Source organism: Phytophthora sojae, assembly GCF_000149755.1.
Source record: "Phytophthora sojae unplaced genomic scaffold PHYSOscaffold_8, whole genome shotgun sequence".
NCBI classification, from domain to species: Eukaryota; Oomycota; class Peronosporomycetes; order Peronosporales; family Peronosporaceae; genus Phytophthora; species Phytophthora sojae.
Genome location: NW_009258122.1, coordinates 1,127,409 through 1,146,679, shown reverse-complemented (window position 1 = coordinate 1,146,679; position 19,271 = coordinate 1,127,409). Strand labels below are relative to the sequence as shown.

At 54.4% G+C, this 19,271-nt stretch overlaps 6 protein-coding genes across 6 annotated transcripts; 3 read left to right on the top strand and 3 right to left on the bottom strand.

The window, feature by feature from the left end:
* Positions 1 to 5,988: 5,988 nt before the first annotated feature.
* PHYSODRAFT_518945 (hypothetical protein) lies at positions 5,989 to 7,224 on the bottom strand (the record flags this gene model as incomplete). Its single annotated transcript, XM_009535159.1, has 1 exon — positions 5,989 to 7,224. The coding sequence occupies one exon, from the start codon at positions 7,222 to 7,224 to the stop codon at positions 5,989 to 5,991; it is 1,236 nt and encodes a 411-aa protein (XP_009533454.1).
* Positions 7,225 to 7,508: 284 nt separating this feature from the next.
* PHYSODRAFT_518916 (hypothetical protein) lies at positions 7,509 to 10,201 on the bottom strand (the record flags this gene model as incomplete). Its single annotated transcript, XM_009535158.1, has 10 exons — positions 7,509 to 7,763; positions 7,846 to 7,929; positions 8,001 to 8,108; positions 8,178 to 8,296; positions 8,379 to 8,614; positions 8,681 to 8,767; positions 8,854 to 9,035; positions 9,105 to 9,727; positions 9,794 to 9,963; positions 10,026 to 10,201. 10 exons carry the CDS (start codon positions 10,199 to 10,201, stop codon positions 7,509 to 7,511), a joined length of 2,040 nt encoding a protein of 679 aa, XP_009533453.1.
* Positions 10,202 to 11,093: 892 nt separating this feature from the next.
* On the top strand, positions 11,094 to 11,651 carry PHYSODRAFT_317816 (hypothetical protein; the record flags this gene model as incomplete). Its single annotated transcript, XM_009535157.1, has 1 exon — positions 11,094 to 11,651. The coding sequence occupies one exon, from the start codon at positions 11,094 to 11,096 to the stop codon at positions 11,649 to 11,651; it is 558 nt and encodes a 185-aa protein (XP_009533452.1).
* Positions 11,648 to 14,519, bottom strand: PHYSODRAFT_520491 (hypothetical protein; the record flags this gene model as incomplete). Its single annotated transcript, XM_009535156.1, has 4 exons — positions 11,648 to 12,493; positions 12,581 to 12,731; positions 12,790 to 13,726; positions 13,808 to 14,519. 4 exons carry the CDS (start codon positions 14,517 to 14,519, stop codon positions 11,648 to 11,650), a joined length of 2,646 nt encoding a protein of 881 aa, XP_009533451.1.
* A 427-nt stretch (positions 14,520 to 14,946) lies between these two features.
* On the top strand, positions 14,947 to 16,647 carry PHYSODRAFT_520170 (hypothetical protein; the record flags this gene model as incomplete). Its single annotated transcript, XM_009535155.1, has 6 exons — positions 14,947 to 15,034; positions 15,171 to 15,299; positions 15,424 to 15,983; positions 16,053 to 16,082; positions 16,166 to 16,447; positions 16,564 to 16,647. 6 exons carry the CDS (start codon positions 14,947 to 14,949, stop codon positions 16,645 to 16,647), a joined length of 1,173 nt encoding a protein of 390 aa, XP_009533450.1.
* Positions 16,648 to 17,410: 763 nt separating this feature from the next.
* On the top strand, positions 17,411 to 19,129 carry PHYSODRAFT_563606 (hypothetical protein; the record flags this gene model as incomplete). The annotated part of the gene is made up of 3 exons (XM_009535154.1): positions 17,411 to 18,561; positions 18,646 to 18,804; positions 18,923 to 19,129. The coding sequence occupies exons 1-3, from the start codon at positions 17,737 to 17,739 to the stop codon at positions 19,127 to 19,129; spliced, it is 1,191 nt and encodes a 396-aa protein (XP_009533449.1). The 5' UTR covers positions 17,411 to 17,736.
* Positions 19,130 to 19,271: the final 142 nt, after the last annotated feature.

The window sequence follows — 19,271 nt, the reverse complement described above, 5'->3', positions numbered from 1 at the left end:
GGGAGACTCACTCTCCTACCTCTGGAGACAAAAGGTTAACCCTTCTAGCCCCAGACCTTATTCTGTATCCTACAGAATAAGCATGAGACTTGATTAAAGTATACTTCAAAACCTGTCAAAGATTTGCTGTTGGAAGCCCTTTCGCATCTTGCGGTCAAGCGCTGGGTACATTGTGCACAGAACAGCTACGAAAGTGAACAAAACATGCTCAATGTATCCACCATATGCCGAAATGGCGAGCTTCTATTGGTCGTGGCGAGCGTAGAGCACGCTAAAAACCTGTTACATGGTAATACCTTGCAAGGCTGCTAAGGCAGCATACTTCGGCTCCAGCCACCCATCTTCGGCACGTCGCGATAAACGCGGAGGAAGAAATCGCCCTGTTCCTAACTGACGTAGTGAGGAGGAACTGGGCGAAATTCTTCCTTGTGCTTGACATTAGCGCATCATTAGATTTCTTTAGCCCACCTAACAAGCTTGTTACGATTGTCTCTCTAACAACACCACGGAGCTTGCATGCTCAATAGCCCGTAATGACACGCACTACACACGGTTCCTCTTGTACGAAACAGTACAATATATGATATTCATGCCAACGTCTACTTCTTCCTTTACATGCGCACGCTCTTCAATGTTCGCGCCAGCCGTGGGTCATCTTCGCCATTTTGGCAGCCTCCGCTTTGCTCTGTAGCCTCCGGCACTGCCGCTCCATTCCTGCCGCTTTCATCGGTAGCCTCCGTCGTAGCCTCTGTCCCTTCTTCTGTAATCTCCGGTGTAACCTCATCACGCGGAGAGCTTCTTCTGTAGCATCCGTCGTAGCATCTACCGCTTCTTCTGTAGTCTCCGGTGTAGCCACACCATGAGGAGCGCTTCTTCTGTAGCCTCTTGAGTAGCCACTGCATCAGCTACAATATAGCGGTAGACCCGGCTGTAGCCGGCTTCATAGGAACCGATGAGGTTGTGCGCTGACTCCGCAATCGATCTGCCAATCGGGCCACACGCGAGAGCTCATAGCGTCGTCTGGGTCGGATCACCAGGTCTGGTAATCAACATCGCAACGTAGAATCAATATACCACTAGTACAATGCTACAGAGCAAAGTACACGCTCTCGCTTACCTGTAGATCACAATGGCGCTCATCATGATCGTCTTCGGCCATGGTCCTTGGTCACTTGGGTGCGCTCGACGGGCCCCAACAAAGCTTGCATTGCGACGTCTTGAACAGCGCAGTTTTGGAATGAAGGAAAGTACGAGTGGCTGACACGCGGCGGTTTTAGGCTTCCACCCGAATTTTCAAACCTGTTGGTGGTTTATACTCGTCCGTCTATTACCGCGGAATAAACCCCGTTTATCTTCCCATCGCTAATCTAACAGGAAGATGTGCACAATACCGGCTATACAAACATCCATATGCGAAGTTCGAAAGAGAGGACAAGTTTGCTGGATATTGTGCCCTGTGCCAATGCTTATTCTGTAGGATACAGAAGTCGGGGTTAGAGGGGTTAAGAAAGGCCTCGCAAAACGTAGCTATCCTACCACCAGTAACACAGCGTTTACTACAAACAGTTATTGTGCTTTGCAAACGTTTTGTCGTTTTGACTTGGAGCTCTCCTCGATTTATAATAACTCGAGGTCGATTTAATATAACGAGGTCAAAGAAAGGGACAGATCAATCTATTTAAGCTGGCCAATAACTCGAGCTACGACAAGCCAAATCAGGGCTCGAGGTCGATCTCCTGGCAGATTTGAGTAGAACGAAGTCGATCTACGGCAAATCGATCCCTTTTGCGTTTTCAAAAGCGCAATTCGAGCCGATCTATAATAAATCGAGATCGTCCACGCTACCCCCTCTGATTTGTGCCTGGATTTGTGGACCGACCTTCCTCGATCTAGCAATAAAACGGGGGGACATTTTATCTGCAAAGCACAATACAACAACTGATATTATTTACAAACTTGCGTAGTGATTAGCGTCTATTTTCAATTTTACGCAAGGGACATTGATTCTTAGACGGAATTGGTTAGACAATCGTAAATTCGTATGATGTTCGATAGGATATTGATGACGTTGGATAGGATCACTTGACCGCTTTAGTTGCCGCAGTTGCCCTACAGTGTCAACTACGAAGTGCAACTAGCAGTGCATAGTTAGCACTGAAGCGGTCGAGTTCTTGCCTCAGTACGCACACAGTCTCGCCGTTGCGTGGTCACTAATTGCAGCCAAACAAGTCGTTTCCACTACTATCCAGTAAGACTTGGCTGTGACTCACAGCCCACAGCCTGTGAGCTTAGCCCTTCATGGTGAGTGCTCTAATGTAGCCCAGCTCAACTGTTCGCCCAATTGCTCCTACATGTATCGCTAAGTAGACTCAGCAAATGCGGCACTAACCGCATTGCTAGGCTTCGACAAGCTGCAGATCTGTCCCTACTTGAGCCCAACTACCTCATGTACTCTATTGGCTGGAATACAGTGGGGGTCCACTTGACCCTCTCGAACTAACACACGCGCCAACAGTAGATTACCGGCGGTAAAAGCCGTCGATTGTACAGTAGTTCAGGGCTTTTCAGGAATCTTTATTTAAATGAACGCCTGTGATTACTTGGGAGAGTCTATTACATTTTGTGCACAGGCAACTCGAAGGCACCAGTCTTGTAGGCCTGCATGCGCACGGCCAAGTCACTGTAGAGCGCCTGCAGCATTTATTCCACTGCCACCTCTGCGCGCAACGTATTACACTGCCTTGAAAATGCTCTTGAACGCGAGGCGTGCCTTGTTGGGGTATGCAAGTCCGAGTAGGAACGCTTGAGCGCGCACAGGAAATTGGTTTGCTACCCATCATGGTCGTGTGAATCCTGGTTCGACAACTTGTCTAACGGATTCGGTGCGAATCACGATTTGCTAGTGTAGCCACACAATTAAATAGGGAAGCGAATCAAGACTTTGGAAAATGGCAGACACGGTGTCTAACGCAAATTCAGATGTGGCCCACATTGTCATACGAATTTTGGGGAATGATTCTTAGACGGAATGTTTATGTTAAAATCAGTCTAATTAAATTATTTTCTGCTTTCTACGCGCTATGCCACTTCCGATTTTATATTTGGTTAGATTTGAGACTTGATTGGTCTTCAAACGAAATTTCCTCGTAACTCCAAATGATCTACTTACCGCGGTCTCATATCTGAAATTTTCTACATCTCCTGCATTTGTAATAAGGTCATGATCTTTTGGTAGGGGGTTGTGATACGAATCTATCACAGTTGCCGTGAATGACCTGATGACCCATGACACTTTGACTGGGCTTGAGTATGGTGCGATATAAATGAGGTAGATTAAATCTACTAGATTTACGGCAACTGTGATACGGACGAAATCACGATCTCGTTGCGACCTTTCGCTACGGTATAAAAGCGAAAATGGCGATAAATCAAAAGACCACGCACGACGAGAACGATGATACACAGGGGCGGACCTACATACAAACTAGGGGGGAACCGCCCCCCCCCCCCCCAGATTTTGGGAAGACATCACACTTACCCCCCTATTTCTGAGCTGTCGGATCGACGTACTCCCCTATTTTTGAGCCGCATATCCCTGTTTTGGCCCGGCCCCCCCCCCCTCAGATTTTGGTTATGGGTCCGCCCCTGATGATACAGACGGCGCGAGCTCCGTGACCGGGGCCTTTGTGGCGGCCATCAAGACATCGTGGGCGAGGCAAGGGCGGCGACGTGCACCAAGAGCGGCGCCGCACCAGCGGTGCGAGTAAGATGGCTGCAACTGTCTACTCTGCGACGCCAATTCCTCGCGGGGGCCATCACCAAGGACTGACCCGACTTCTTTGTGCTGCTCTTGCTACAGCTGCTCAACGTCGTGGGCTGGTACGACGAACTCAAGGCCGCGCTCGAGGCCCATGACATCCGCGACGGCGTGCACAAGGCCATCAACACCACGCGGCTCATATAGGACGACCCCATCACGCTGTCGGCCGGCTCGGCCGTGCCCGCGGACTGCGACCTGTGCGAGGGCAACCCCGTGCAGATCGACCAGGCCGCGCTCACCGGCGAGTCCTTTCCGGTGACCGTGACCGCGGCAACAACGCCAAGACGGTCGTAGCAGCAAGGTGGAGGCTGTGGTGTCGGCCACTGGCGGCCAGACCTTCTTCGGCAAGACATCGTGATGAACCTCGAGGAAGAAGGCGCCGATGCGGACTCATCCGAGTACATACACAAGCTGACAAGGAGGTGAGTAATGAGCACGCTGTGGAGATTTTTTATGGGGTAGCTGCTATTGTTTTTGCGGTTTTCTTTTCTATGTGCGAGCAACACTCAAGGTACGAAATCACAGCACGATAGACGTATGGAGTCTCGGCGATGCCTTTTGCATCATGTTAGTGTTGGGGGAGCCTTTCAGGAAATATTCGCGGTAGAGCACACGTGGTGGAGCACTCGGTCTCGTTGTGGCCCGCGTTGAAGACTGACTGCAGGGGGGTATGTGCTTGTGTCATTTCCGAGACGCAACCAAATAGTTCGTAATGAATCGAAGAGAGCAGAAAAGTTGTCGTGCTGCAGACATTGCTACAGTTGACTTCGCGTGCTACGGCAAATGTCCTAATCAAAATATCATGTATTCCAACCAATCACAGAGCGTGACCAATCGTGATATGAATCATATCACATTCTACCTCTGCACTGGTACACCGTACCCATTCGTAGGTACAGTACCAGTTGCCTCACTCATTTTACGCTTCGACTAGCAGTATAGAGTCTAGATTAGTGTTTTTGGGTTACTCGAAATACGCAATACAGTGACATTGACATTACCTCTGCATTCTAACTAGGTCGTCTTCGACTTGGCTGGGAACACCTGTGGTATAAAACGCTGGTGCTGGTACCGGTGGTGATTGCCGTGATAAGGGAGAACTGTGGCCTGCGTGATTCAAGGGCGTGGCCCCTGCGGGGCCACATCCATGAAGCCGCAGTTCACTTTCTGAAGCTGGGGCATGGGGCTGTTGATGTCGATGTGCATTTCCTGCCTCTGTCTGAAAGTTGCCGTTGAACCTGCTCGGTCGACATCCTTCTGGCTCGTGTAGCACGAAGGTTGCGCAGTTACGCGTTATTAATTCGTTGGGAGCTGTCGTCCACCCCCTCATTCTTCGGGTGTTCCCAGTAAAAAATCTTATTGTGCTTTCCAGATAAAATGCTGCCCCCTTTTATGGCCTAGTTTGAGATGAGGCGGTCCACAAATCAGGGTACAATACAGAAGCGGTAGCATGGACGACCTCGATTTACGCGAATTGCGCGTTTGAAAACACAAAAGGTATCGATTTGCCGTAGATCGAGCTCGTTCTATCCAGATCCACGAGGAGATCGACCTGAAGCCCTGATTTGGATTGACGTAGCTCGAGTTATTAGCCGGCTTAAATAGATCGATCTGTCCCTTTCCTTGGCCTCATTTTATTAAATCGACCTCGATTTATTTTAACTTGAGCAGAGCTCCAAGCCAAAACGACAAAGAGTGGTGTAAAAAGCGACAAGTTATTGGTTGAAGCATGCTTTTTATCTGGACACTTTGTTTGGCATCTATGGTTAATAATTATTGCCTCTAAAGCCTCGAATGATTCGTTTACCGGTACGCCTCCAAATAACGGATTTTTACGAATAGTGGCCGGTCTGGTATTTTTATTGGCTTAGACAGGGGGTCTACTATTCGTAAGAGGGCTTAGCAATATCGACGCCAACCTGCGCTTCATCCATCTTGGCATGGTTTTACCGGGGATGCTGCATCTTCACTCCTCCCCCCGCTGTGCCTGAAACGTTCATCCGGCGAGTACTCTACAGCATTAGAACGACATGAGATCGTGTGAGGTTCAAGTAGACCCGGGAATTTCATTACTTCTCTAAAAAACCCTTTATTCTTGTACTCTGGGGGTCTTCTAAGCGTAAAAGTCCGTTAGTTTTTTTATTGTTTTTATACCATGTAATCGATCTTCACTTATCGTGCAGCAGCAATGTTTCCAGTCTGCTCGCAATCTCGTTAGCATCTTCGGTCCCCGTGTCCAGGACAAACCCGGTAAACTGCTTCGCATCAGGTGCCTGCACAGATTTCGAGCTGAAATGCATTGGCACGTGCCGCATCATTGTTCGCGTCAACGTTCTCGACTTCGGTGAACTCGGCAGGGGAATGGACACACACCATCCACGTTCATCAGCGTGCATGCCCATGAAAACTCCTTCGCCTTCGGTAAACGATCGCCACACAACTACCGATCGATCGTCGGTTAGGTAACGACGAACAACTGCACGCTGGAGTACCGACACAGTTCTACCCGAGTTGAGGCGGGTGGTAACTCGAAACTTGAATGCCGACGTGTTTTCAGGGCTTTCGATGCCGTCGTAATGCTCACGATCCTCTTGGCGATGATCCAACTGCGCCACTTTCCATGTAAACTTACAGATGTGTTTGAAGTCAAATGGCATCACGTGCTTATCAGCATACACGTAGTACCCGCCGTCTCCTTCCTCGTTCCACTTCCGTCTCGGTCCGTCCCAACCTGCATCCGTCGAGTCCAATCCATACGCCTTCAACGCTTCGTCGGTGTGAGCATAGATGGCATCCAATTCGTCTGCAAAAGCCTTGTAGAACTCCGCGTCGGAAGGCTCCAGACGAATCCGCTTCTGTTTGTAGATCGCATCGCCCGTGTCGTCCACAATACTGAGACGCTCATGCATGAAACCCTTGAACTCCTCAATCACATTCGCTTGAGACTCGACCGCCTGGATTAACCGACGCTGCTTCTCCTCGGCATTCAGTCGTGCCTGCAATTGGCGCTTGGCCACCATCTCCCACGCCGCCGATGCGACGGACCTCTCGGCGTCTTTAATCTTCTTGAGCGCCACCTTTTCTTCCGAGAGCTCCCCCACTTGTTTCTGCAGAGTCTCCTTCTCGGCCCTCCGACGTTCGCGGTATGCGCTGCGTCGCTTGCGGTCTTTCGCTCTCTCGAGCTCCAGCTTCGTAGCGGCGTCCAGAGGCGTCTTCTTCAAAGCAGCCGAAGTACTGGACGGCAGAGGTTGTGGAGCTTCCTCATGCTTCGACACAGCGTCGATGGGTAAGGCCTCGTCGCTGTTCCCATCGCTGGCCAGTGTGCGGAGCGTCGGGAACGTCGGCAGGTCGAACGAGACCAGGAAGTCTTCCACCTCGGCGAGGAACGCGGAGTCTGTCGCCATCGCTGCAAAAGGCGAAATGGTGACGGAGTAGTTTTGCGTACCAAAACTTACCTAATCTTGCAGTAAACTTAGGAATGATTGTGCAATTTGTACGTTTTCTGCGCCATGCATCACTTCGACAGTCGTGATCGTGATTCACGATTCGTGAACCTGCTTCGCTGGCAGTGCTGTTCACGAGAGGAAGGAACTTGGGCTTCTTCTTGAGTCTTTGTTCACTCACTGTTACCATTCATCACAGTATTCGCCCCCGCTGCACGCTACAGCCTGTACAGGTACCCTGAACCTTACTTGCCCGTGACGACCGAGTTCTTCTTGGCATAGCCCAGCTTTTGGAGCACGCCGCGGATGTCGTCCAGCACTGCGACGTTCTCGATGGTGGCCGGTACACGGAACGGGGCCGAGTTGGCGACAGCTTGGATCGTAGCGCGCATGACCTTGCCCGAGCGTGTCTTCGGGAGAGCGTCCACGAGGCCAACGTCCTTCAGGCAGACAAAGCTGCCCATCTGCTCACGAACGTCGCGCACCACTTGCTCTATGATCTGGTGTAAGGTGGGTCGGGCATCAGCAAGCAACACGGTTAGACCGAGATCTCAAAATAATAAAGACACACAGCTGCCGTACCTCTTCCTTCGGCCGATCAATCTTCTTGTCAATCACCAGAAGCGCGACCGGGACGTGCCCTTTGAGGGCATCGGCGACTCCAAACTGCAATTGACAAACGATTCTTGTAAGGCCACTACATGTATGTATCAACACTCAAAGGCATACATACGTACCACCGCGCATTCCACCACTTCGGGGATCTCAATGATGACTTCCTCGATTGACCCCGTCGTGATACGATGCCCCGCAACATTGATAACATCATCCGTTCGCGACATCACCTACAGGTTATACCACAACACACCTGTCAGCTGATACTAGAATTATACCAACACTGACAAGTAACTCACGTAGACGAATCCTTCGTCGTCGATGTGTCCGGTATCCCCCGTGTGATAATAGCCTGGAAATCGCTTGAAGTACTTGGCATGGAAGTCATCCGGGTTGTTATGCAACGTGGTCAAAGCACCTGAACAGCAAGGGAACGACCAAAAATGTCAGCTAATACTCGCGTGCAAATTTGACGGTTTGATGAGGAATTAATCACGGACCTGGAGGAAGCGGTAGCTTGACCACAAGCTCTGCGTCTTGCTCTTCATTCTCGTGATTGTGGCCGTGATGTTCGTAGTGGTCAGCATTATCAGCCGTCAGCAGCTGAACATCCCATCCTGGAACTGGGCGGGCTACCGAGCCCACCTTGATGCGGGGGTAGCCATCGTCCGTAACATCGTCATTTTGCATACCAATGCACGGTGCTGTGATCGGCCATCCAGTCTCCGTTTGCCACCTATTCAAAATACACCAGCAATCGTTAGATGCGTCCCCGGTAAATGCTAACCACGAACCAACGCACCAATGGTCGATCAGCGGTACTCCAAGCTCCTCGGAAAAGAAGTTGAATGTTTTCGGATCTCCACGCTCGCCAGCCACGAACATTGTCCTAAGCAATGCATCCACGAACGACAAAAGGAGTGGAGGTTAGCAGCGGGCAACAGAGTGCAGCTGTGCGAAACATGATGCACATACTTAAACGTCTTTCGGATCTCTTCCTTCTTGCCCCTCAGCAGCAAGGCATGCGGGTCTTCTTTGCGGATCGCTCGCAAGGCGGTAGGCGCTGTAAACATGGACTTGATGCCGTACTCCGTGATCAGCCGCCAGTACGCTCCAGCATCGGGAGTTCCAACAGGCTTTCCTGCGTACAGAACCGACTGCAATGACAAGACAAGTTAGTCCCGAGATAAATCAACAAGACATCGCCCCAAACAAACGCAACGTACCGTGCACCCGTGTACCAGTGGACCGTATACGACCAGCGAGTGGCCAACCGTCCAGCCCATATCCGACGCCGCAAAGAACGTGTCATCCGGAGTAATGTCGAACACGTTGCGCATAGCCCACTTGAGCGCGACGGCGTGGCCACCATTGTCTCGCACCACACCCTTCGGACGCCCCGTCGTACCGGACGTGTACAAAATGTAGAGCGGATCCGTCGCGAGCACAGGTACCGCGTCAACGGGGCTGCCCATGGCCATCACATCTCTCCAGTCGACATCACGCCCCTTGGTCATGGGAAACGGGCAAAGATCGCGCTGCACCATGACGACCTTGCTGGGCTTCCACGCCGAGCGCTCAATGGCGCCGTTGAGCAGCGGGCCATAGTCAATGATGCCCTTGGGCTCCACTCCGCAGCTCGCAGAGATGATGATCTTCGGCGTAGCGTCCTCGATTCTGGCCGCCAGCTCCAGCGTCGCAAAGCCGCCGAACACTACCGAGTGCACGGCGCCGAGCCGCGCGCACGCGAGCATCGCCACCGTCGTCTCCAGCACCGCCGGCATGTAGATCACCACGCGGTCGCCCTTCTTCACGCCCAGCTTCTGCAGCCCCCCAGCGAACGTCGACACTGCAGCACCAAGAACACACACAATCAGAACGGATCCTCCACGTTGAAGGCAGCAAGAAGACCGACCTTCTTTCAGCAGCTGGCTGTACGTGATCGTGGTCTTGGTGCTCGTGAGCGGGCTGTCGTAGTGGAAGGCCACGACGTCGCCCCGCCCGTTGTTCACGTGCACGTCCAGCGCGTTGTAGCACGAGTTCATCTCGCCCCCCGTGAACCACCTGGACGATGGGCCCCGCGTCCTGCATGCAAGCGGCTTCAAGTTAGTACTAATTCCTACCCTTATTCTTGAGGCGGAGCGTACGTGTCGAGCACTTTGGACCAGGGCTTGAACCACTCGATGTCGCGCGCGGCCTCGGCCCAGAACTCCTCGGGCTTGTCGAGACTGCGGCGGTACTGCTCCGAGTAGCTGGCGATCGCCCTGCTGCGCGCGGGCAGGCGCAGCGGGCGCGTCACGAGGCGCTGGCTGGAGCGCAGCATGGAGGACGCAGAAGTGATGGTCGCGATGGCGGCGCAAAATGCGGAATGACCAGGAGCGCGTGCCAACTTCAAGGTTGGCTGCTGCCACCGGAGATACGCTGTACCACTGAATGTACAGCCGGACTGTAAGTACTGACGTTGCGTTTCAAGAACCCCGTTGCAGCGAGGATATCTACGGTATGCCACTAGACTCCTAGCTAGCTTTGGTTCGGCGGAGTGTCCGCAGTGCTGGCGCTAGGCTGGCTGGATGCTATGGCTCGCAATGTCGACAAGACTTGCTGTTGGGCTCGCCCGTGGAACTTGAAGCTGGTTCCAACACATGGGCCCAGCACCGCCGCAATTGGACCGCAGAATGTCAAACAGCGATGTCCGCTCTCCAGGAATCTCCATTGCGGGTATGCAAGTAGCAGGGCGACGTGGGTGCCTTGCGACCGCAGCACAGAGAATCGTCAAGCAAGAGAGCACTGCGCTGCGGTGCTTGCCGTTTTAAGCATCTTACCGCATTCCTCTGAGCACGAAGCGAGGCGCTGGTGCCGACACCGAGACGATGCCTTCGTGCAACACATCTCGCAGCAGCAGCGCCCGCAATCGCTACAGTTTGGATGGGATTCACAACTCGAGGCCATGTCAAATGCAACTTCAACTTGCTCAAACGCAGTTCCCATTCTCGTCGCCACTACTGGCCTTCCTCAATGGAGAATCCTCTTGCGGCATGTACCAGCACAGGCTTATCCAAGCTTTACTCTTTGCCATGGCAATCGCTTCTACTCTGCAGAATGCAACGCTCTATCTACCAGTATACATACAGTATACACCCTCCACGCGTTGTACCCATGTTGTATACACGGCCCGACGATTGGCGTCACTTGGGAAGATCTCCTGGAAGCGCGCAATGATCATCCGCGCCGTTAGCGACAGCGAGAGCGACGACGAGCTACACGCGTCCTCATCGGCGCCTCGCCACTCCGTGTTCGACCCACCAGCCACTAGCGACTCCTCTGTCAGCGGCAGCGCTGCTCGCGTTGCGTGGTTCGCAGCGTGCGGGGCGCTGGTGCTGCTGCTTCTAGTGGACTTGGCGGCCGTCTTGGGCTCGTCCAACCCGTCGGTGGACACGTTCGCGCTGCTGCCTGTGCTGGTCACGACAGTGCTGTACCGAGAGACCATCATTCTGCCTCCCACGGCCACGCTGCTCAACCAACTCGTGGGCTTCGCGCTCGTCAGCGCGTGGATCTACTCGAGAGAGAAGAGTCTGGCGGCTGGACACACATCGCAGTGGCTACGCAGCGCTCGCTACGGGCCCTGGACAATAGTGGTGCTGCTGTGTCTGGGCCACGCGGTGTCGTGTCTCTACTTACTATTCGCTCTGCTGGAGAGCAACGGAGACCGCGCCAAGTTCTGGCTCGGGCGCAAGCATTCCGGCGCCAAAACTGCGCCGTATGGACGGGCTTAGTGGCCAGCGGGGGCTTTGCTGGCCGCTGCGGCGATCTTGGATGCTTCGGGGTCTAGAACTTGGTCCAGGATGTCTTTGATGGAGTTGATCTGCATGTTGTCGGCCTTCTTCCAGAGCTTGTAGTTCTGGTGAGCTTGGTCCAGGATGGTTTTGAACTCGGGACGGAACACAGCTTCGGCGACCACCTCGAAGAACGGCAGGATGATGAACTCGAAGAAGCCGACCTGGTTGCGGGCGCTGTTCTCGCTGTTGCGGTTCATGAAGGGGGAGATGTCCATCCCGAGCGTGTGCTCGTCGTCGCCCTGCAAGAAAAACTCTTCGATAATGAGGTCGGACCAGCGCGCGTGCAGTTTGAGGGCCTTGGACGAGTGGCCCAAGTCGGCGCACTTGATGACGATCTTCATGAGCAGCATGGGCGAGTGCTCCACTTCTGAGTCTTCCTGCGAGATGAGTGCTGTCTTCAGGCTACCCACGAGCTGGAGGTGGACGGTGAGGTCTGTGGAGAGCACCATCTCCACGATGGCCTTGCGCACCTCGCTGTACTGCCCCGGTGACAGGCCCACGAATATATTGAAGAGAGGGTCTTTCGTCAGGACAAATGCTTCGGCGAGGTGCATCCGCTCCAAGACAGACGAGTCGCTGAATTCGATGGCCAGGTCGCTGCCGCTCTTGATCATGAAGTTGTTGTTCTTGCCAGGGTGGCGAAAGTCGTGAATGGCGGCAGCAACGATCGCTGCGAACACCTCTTGGTAGGTGAGCAAGTCCTGTAAGTACCCGTTATCCATGACCGAGATGAGATATTCGACCGAGCTGACAACGTCCGCTGCGTGGCAGTTGTTGTGCTGGAGAACAAGTAGCCATTAGTCAGTCGTCAAGTTACGAAACAGAAGCCGGAGATAAGCAACATGACTGAGTCCCGAGCAACTTACGTAAGGATTCCGGTGGTAACCAATGTCCAAGAAGTGGAGGAAATTGGCCAAAGTGCTCTTGTTGACAGAGCAGAGCTCGAAGAGGTTGTGCTGCTCGAAGGCGATGTACGTGATGAACGTAATGGGCTTGTTATTCGTCATCTGCGCCACCCTGTTGGAGCCACACGATAGTTAGCGAATCCGTCATGAGCAATGCTATCGGCAGTGACAAAGCACACGAAACGTACTCGAACGTGTCGACACTCCAGCCATCGCGCTCCATCAACTCTCCGACTGCATTCAACACCTCGTCAGTCGGTGCAGTGACCTCTGGATGCAGTCTCATCTCGACAGAACGAGTAGGACTCGCTCCTCCTACGGAACCCATTGACACACTAGAATTACCGGAGCCCGCCGTCATGCTCCGTTCGGATTCCCTGACCCCACCACCGCCGCCGCCGTTGCTGCTGCCAGAATTTTCGGCGCTGTTTTGAAAGACCGCTGAGGCTCGGCGGTTGCGTGTGTACGACTTGTTGGCGAGCACTGTGGTGGCCCAAGACTTGATGTCGCCGTCCAAGTCTCCATCTCGTTTCATCTTGAGCTGCTCATGGATGTCGGGTGCGAAAAGGTTTTGACCCTTTCGCATGAGTAGAGTCACGATCCCGTCGAGATTTTCGCGTAGTTCTGGTGACAATTCTGTTGCGCGCTGCAGGGCCTTAAGGTCCAACAGCACTTTGGCCATAGGCGAGTCGAAGTCTAACGGGGGACTGCCGTCGCCGTGTCCGCCCACGCGCTCTTCCAGCATCCGTTTCAGGCTCTTGTTCTCGTTGAGGATGATCTCTTTTTGGAGATGCGAGGCCCGGGCGCGCTCCTCGACAATCTTGGCGTGGAGGAAGTTGAGTCGGAGGAAGCGGTCCGTTTGCCGCACACGAATCACCAGCACTGCCGACACACACACGAGAGTGAAGACAAGCAGGAACTTGTTGACGACGAAGATGGTCGAGCGCGAGTCTGGGTATTGCAGCGACACGAGAATGCAGAACTCGAGGTTGATTGAGAAGGCCAAAAGAAGGTAGTGGAACGCGTCCAGCTTGAACAGCGGAGCCACGAGCAACACAAGCAACGGACGCAGCAGATTCATATTCAGATGGACCATCGGAATCGCCACTACGCCCATGCAGCAGCATAGATCTGAGTAAGCAGACTAACCACATTGTCAAGCCCCCAACGATTTACAAGGAAACGTACCGCGGTTTATGTAGGAGAGGACAAGGTCCCGACCGGCAGACTCGAGGTTGCGGTAGATCCACCAGTCCGTGGAGCCATCCAAGCTCACAGTGGTGGCATTGATCGTTGAGTCCATGGCCGTACCGGGGCCGTCCGCCGGTGCGGATGCATCAGTCCAGCCAGAGGTGCCTAACGGTTCGTCATGGAAAGCAAGCGAGAAGAGCGAGTTCAAGTCCTTCATGAAGAAGCGCGTGTAGTCGTCCGCTTTGATCAGTCCCTGGCCGAGAATGCCGGCAGCGAAGCAGTGGGCGATGAGGCAGAGCAGCGTCTGCTCGTGGCCGAGGAAGTACCGGGAGCGACAGCACGCGACCAGAGTCGGCACGGGGATGTAGATGAAGATGGAGGAGACCCAGAGGCGCAACGTCGACGCGGCGCGGACGTCCGGATCGTCGTCGTAGTAGCCGACCCAATCGGTAATGGTAAGCGCGATCCAGATGAGCCAGCAGACCAGACTCGCGTAGAGCGCCGGGGCCAGGTTGGTCTCCGTGTAGTAGGCCTGGAAGTCGAGCTCCACGAGCGGGTCCTGCGTGAACGAGTTGGTCACGTAGTGGAAGCCATACTTGTCCTCCATGGCCTTGGTGAGCTTGTTGGCCTCGCTGCGGTCTGCGGCCGAGCGAGGGAAGATGAGCGTCGACACCGGCACGCCCAGCGAGCTGCGCCGCGTCGTGGCCATGGAGTCGCCGGTGCTGCCCAGCGGCGTGGGCGCAATCATGGTCGAACAACAGCGACGCAACCGAGCAAGCAGGTGTCTTCAACTCAGCAGCGACCGAAATGGCCAAAGCAGCAGGCGTTAGCTCGGGCATCGGTCGAGTGCAGTCCACTGCAACGTGTAACAGACCCGGCGGAGCCATTTTCGGCTCGCGTCGTTTCGTGTATGGCTACACAAAGCCCTAATCCGCGAGGTACCATCACTTTCGGTGGCAAAAAGAGTGACCTCGGTGGCGCGTCGGGGCCGGTAGCATTGTCACCACGTGCGGGAGAAAAGGGGGACCGAGACAAAAACACAAGCCAAACCGCCCCAGGACCGAAAAAGGAACTCGCTCTCGCCCTCAGCGCCCGCCCGCCGTCCGCTACTGTAGTCGGAGACCGAGCGCAGCAGCATGGAGACGGAATGCAAGACGCTGTGGATGGGGGACATCCAGATGCACTGGGACGAAACCTTCATCTCGTCCCTCTTCGCCTCGGCCGGTACGTCGGCAATAAGAAAACCTTTTCAAGCTCACTTACTTTCCTCACTTCACTTCACTTCACTTCACTTCACTTGCCTAACCACAATATTTTTTCTTATCTATGTGCATTTTTTATTTTTATTATTGTTTATTAGGGGAGCAGCCGGTGGTCAAGTTGATCCGTGACAAGGTGACGGGGTACCCGGCGGGGTACGGCTTCCTCGAGTTCCCGACCCAGAGGGGGGCGCAGCAGGTGCTGGACACGTACAACGGCCAAGTTATCCGTAAGTTATTCACCTCTCTCCCCCTCCTCCCTCCATGCAGCATGGCTATTTTTTTGTTGTTGCATTGATTGCTTAGTAACAATCTGATAATGTTGTGGTGGCTTGTTGCTCGACTAATGAATAGCCAACACCATGCACCGCTTCCGAATGAACTGGGGCGCCGGTGGCCGCCGCATTGAGACGTCGGACGATCACTCGATCTTCGTGGGAGACTTGGCCCCCGATGTGACGGACGAGCTGCTGCTCAGCACGTTCAACTCGCGCTTCACCAGCGTGAGGGGCGCCAAGGTGGTCATGGACCCCGTCACGCGGATGTCCAAGGGCTTCGGCTTCGTCCGGTTCGGCAGCAAGGAGGAGGCTGACCAGGCGCTGCAGACGATGAACGGCGTGTACTGCTCGTCGCGCCCGATGCGCGTGAGCGTGGCCACGGAGAGGAGCAAGTCCCGGCAGCAGGGAGCCTTTGGAGCCCCTGAAGAGGAGGGAACCAACACGACGGTGTTTGTGGGAGGATTGGACCCTTCCACGACGGAGGACGAGCTGCGCGCCCGGTTCGGCGCTCTGGGCGAAATTGTGTCGGTGAAGGTGCCGCCTGGACGCGGTTGCGGATTCGTGCAGTATACGTCGAAGGAGGCCGCGGAAGTTGCTATCACGCAGATGAACGGCACGGTTATTAGCGGCGTGAAGGTGCGGTGTGCGTGGGGACGATCGGCTGCTGCGCGTGCGGCCAACCACAACAACTACTACAACCAGCAGCAGTACGGCCAGTACCAGGCCGGCTACCAGGTTCGTGATGAAGGCATTGTGTGGATAACGACTCCGTATTGCCAGCTCTGACGTTGCTCACTATTTTCTTCTTCTTGTTGCAGAACTACTACGGCTACAATGCCGCTTACGGCTACCCCCAGTACCAGCAGGGAGCTGCCTATGGCTACGGTGCCTACGGCCAGTACGCCCAGCAGGGTAACCAGTCTCAGGGCGGGTACCAGCAGCAGTCGCAGCAACAGCAGCAGCAGCCTGCTGGTCAGCAGGCACACCACGGCCACTACGGCCACCACCAGCGTCAGCAGCAGGACCAGCCGCGCGACTTCACGCGGCCCGACGACATTGAAGCTATGAACCGCCGCTACGCCTCCCAACGTGCGTACCAGGTACATACAGTGTTGTTGCTGTTGGCCGTTGGATGTGAACTGCCGCCATTGTGCAATTGTGCTATGATGTGCTGTCTAATGATATTGCCTTCTTCTTACTACTGTTGACTACGTAGAATATTCCTCCGGCTTCTAATGCGTCGTACACCGCGATGGGGGCTGACGTTGCGAACGGAACCGCGATGGCTGGATCGATGTAGGTGGTGGACCAATGGGTTCACAAATGGAGACTATGTAGTCGCGGATGAAAGTAGCTGGAAGAGGAGTGAGAGCACACGGGAGTGGGGAGTGGATCCTTCATGCGCAAAACGAAACAAGAGGTGACAAGGGCATTGCCAGATAAAACGAGGACAGCGCAAGTGGGGACGAGGACGCTTGGAGGAGACTGGTTCGGTGTGCAGTGGAGGTCGGAAGAAGAAGCAGAAGCGAGCGAGCGAGCGAGCGAACGACATTTATTGGCACGGTGGGGCAAGCGTGAAATGCTGATGAAGAGTTTCTGTTTTCGTTTTCTTGCTTTTCTCTTTTTTGTTTTTGTTTTATTGTGTGTTGATGTATAATGGCACGTGAGTTGTGATCAAACGTTGCGTTCGTTCATAGTCACCAGAGTAAACTTGCAGGCCACTGTCTCGTTCAAACTTGTTGGTCCTCCCCCTCAATTATTCCGGCATTGTCACGTCCGACTTGGCTGGAGGCGACTGAGCCAGCAACTTGTTGCATTCCTCCACCGCCGCCTGGAACTGCTTCAGCTGGTCGTTCTTGAACGCCAACTGCTTCTTTAGTGTCTCCTGATGCAGCAGCAGCTCCGAGTGGTTGGATTCGAGTCGCTGCAGCTCACTTTCGGCGTCCTCCATTCTCGGTGAGGAAGGAACTCTGAGTTTGAAGTGTATCCATGAGGTCAATTTATAGTCCCAAATAAAACCCCACGGGACTAAAATATCGTCATAAAGTTAGTGCGTTGAGTTCCTCGGCTGTGCATGGGGATAAGCGATCTCTGCGGGTTCCGAGGGCCTGCCACAACCGGCGACGAGATCACTGATGATACCTTGCGGTTCTAACCTTGCGTGTATAGGGTCCGATACGAAAGCAGCAAGTGCGAACCACTCTGCAGAAGCGTGCGCATAGACTTGCAAGTGTTTCGTGGCGGTGCGCACGTCGGCGCTACGCTTCATTCAACTTCCCGAGTGAGCATCGCCATTACGGAATTGGGTCAGTCTGCAGCGCTCATCGCCTCCACTTCCGAGTTTGACTTGCAGAAGAAGAGTTGACCGCTGTGCCGAACTCTCCTCACTATGATGCAGTCGACTCCCCGGCGTGGGAGTACGATGGAGCCCATCCACTTCACCCCCGTGCAGCTCTACGAGAACGAGCGCGAGGACCTCATCAAGCTCGCGCACCAGCAGTACAAGGAGCTGTTCAAGAACGTCCGGTTTGCGCAGGCCAACGGGTTCGCCACCAAGGTCAGCGCGTTCGCGCGTACGACGCGCGCCACGGTCTGCGCCGAGACGAAGATCCACGCGACGATCCCGGAGCTGGTCGACGTGTTCCTTGGCGACCGCACCAACGCCGCTATCGGGTTCGCCCAGTCGCAGCAGATCTACCGCTTCTTGGCGCCTACAAAGGAGCACCCGTACCGAAGTTGCGGCATGCGGTGGTCGCTGTGGCACTCGCCTTCGAAGCTCATCCGCCAGCGAGACATTGTGTACCTGGAATACATGGACACTTTTGTGGACGAGCGTGGACGTCGCGGTTGGGCGCGGATGACCCAGTCGCTGGAACACCGCAGTTGTCCACCTCTGATGGGGTCACACAATGTGGTTCGAGCGTTCCTGCACTACTGCGGCACGGTGTATACGGAGACCGACAAGCCCAATATCCTCGAGGCCGTCACGTACTACGATGCTGACACACAGGGCGTTCCCCCTTGGATGACGAAGATCGTGGCGAATCGCAAGGCCAAGAACCCGCACAACCTTGAGCACCTCATTCGGTTGGAGCATGTCATGAAGGAGGGGGTGGAACCGCAGGAGACGCGCGTGAATGGCAAGTTTTGCGCTGGCTGCAGCGCAGTGTTGCCGAAGTGGGGACGGCACCGGAAGTGCAGAGACTGCAGCGAGGTAAGTGAGGATAGTGGTGCAGTTGGGACGCGTTATTCGGCGCAATAGCTGACACTGTTTGGTCTTGTGTGGGCTGTGGTGCAGCTCATCTGCAAAAGCTGCTGCGACGTCGTTTACTGCGCGATTCAGGGGCGAAAGAAGCTCAACCGCATCTGCGTGCACTGCGTCGACGACTTCCTGGCGCGAACCAACCGGCAGCTGGAGCTCACGCTGCCGTCCAGTGGGTCGTTGCACTCGGACAGCGTGAGCACCCCCGGCAGCATCAGCGGCCGATTCATCTCCATCGACAGCGCCGAGGTGAGCACGACCGGAAGCACGACCCGTACGTTCACTGGCTTGCCTGGCATTGTAGCGATTGTAGAAAGTGAATGCTCATAGTTCTTACAGCTGCCGACTTATCGTTCAGGTTCGAACCGGGGAGATAGCGACTCCAGCACGGCAGGGTCCGACAGCCCACAGCCGCAGAAGACTGAAGAGATCTTCCACAAGGACTTGGCAGGCGAGAAGCCCACGCAGAGAAACAGAAGCCGTCATGCCTCGACCGCCACGGTGGACTTGTCGTATTTGAAGAATGTTTAGCGTCTTGCAGTAAATGGTTGATACATGTACGCTACTGTAATGCATTCTGTCATATCGTGGTGTCCGCGTTAACGTAGCGCAGTGAACTTTGTGATGCAGGTCGCTCTCTTAAGCAAGCCATTGCTGGCTGG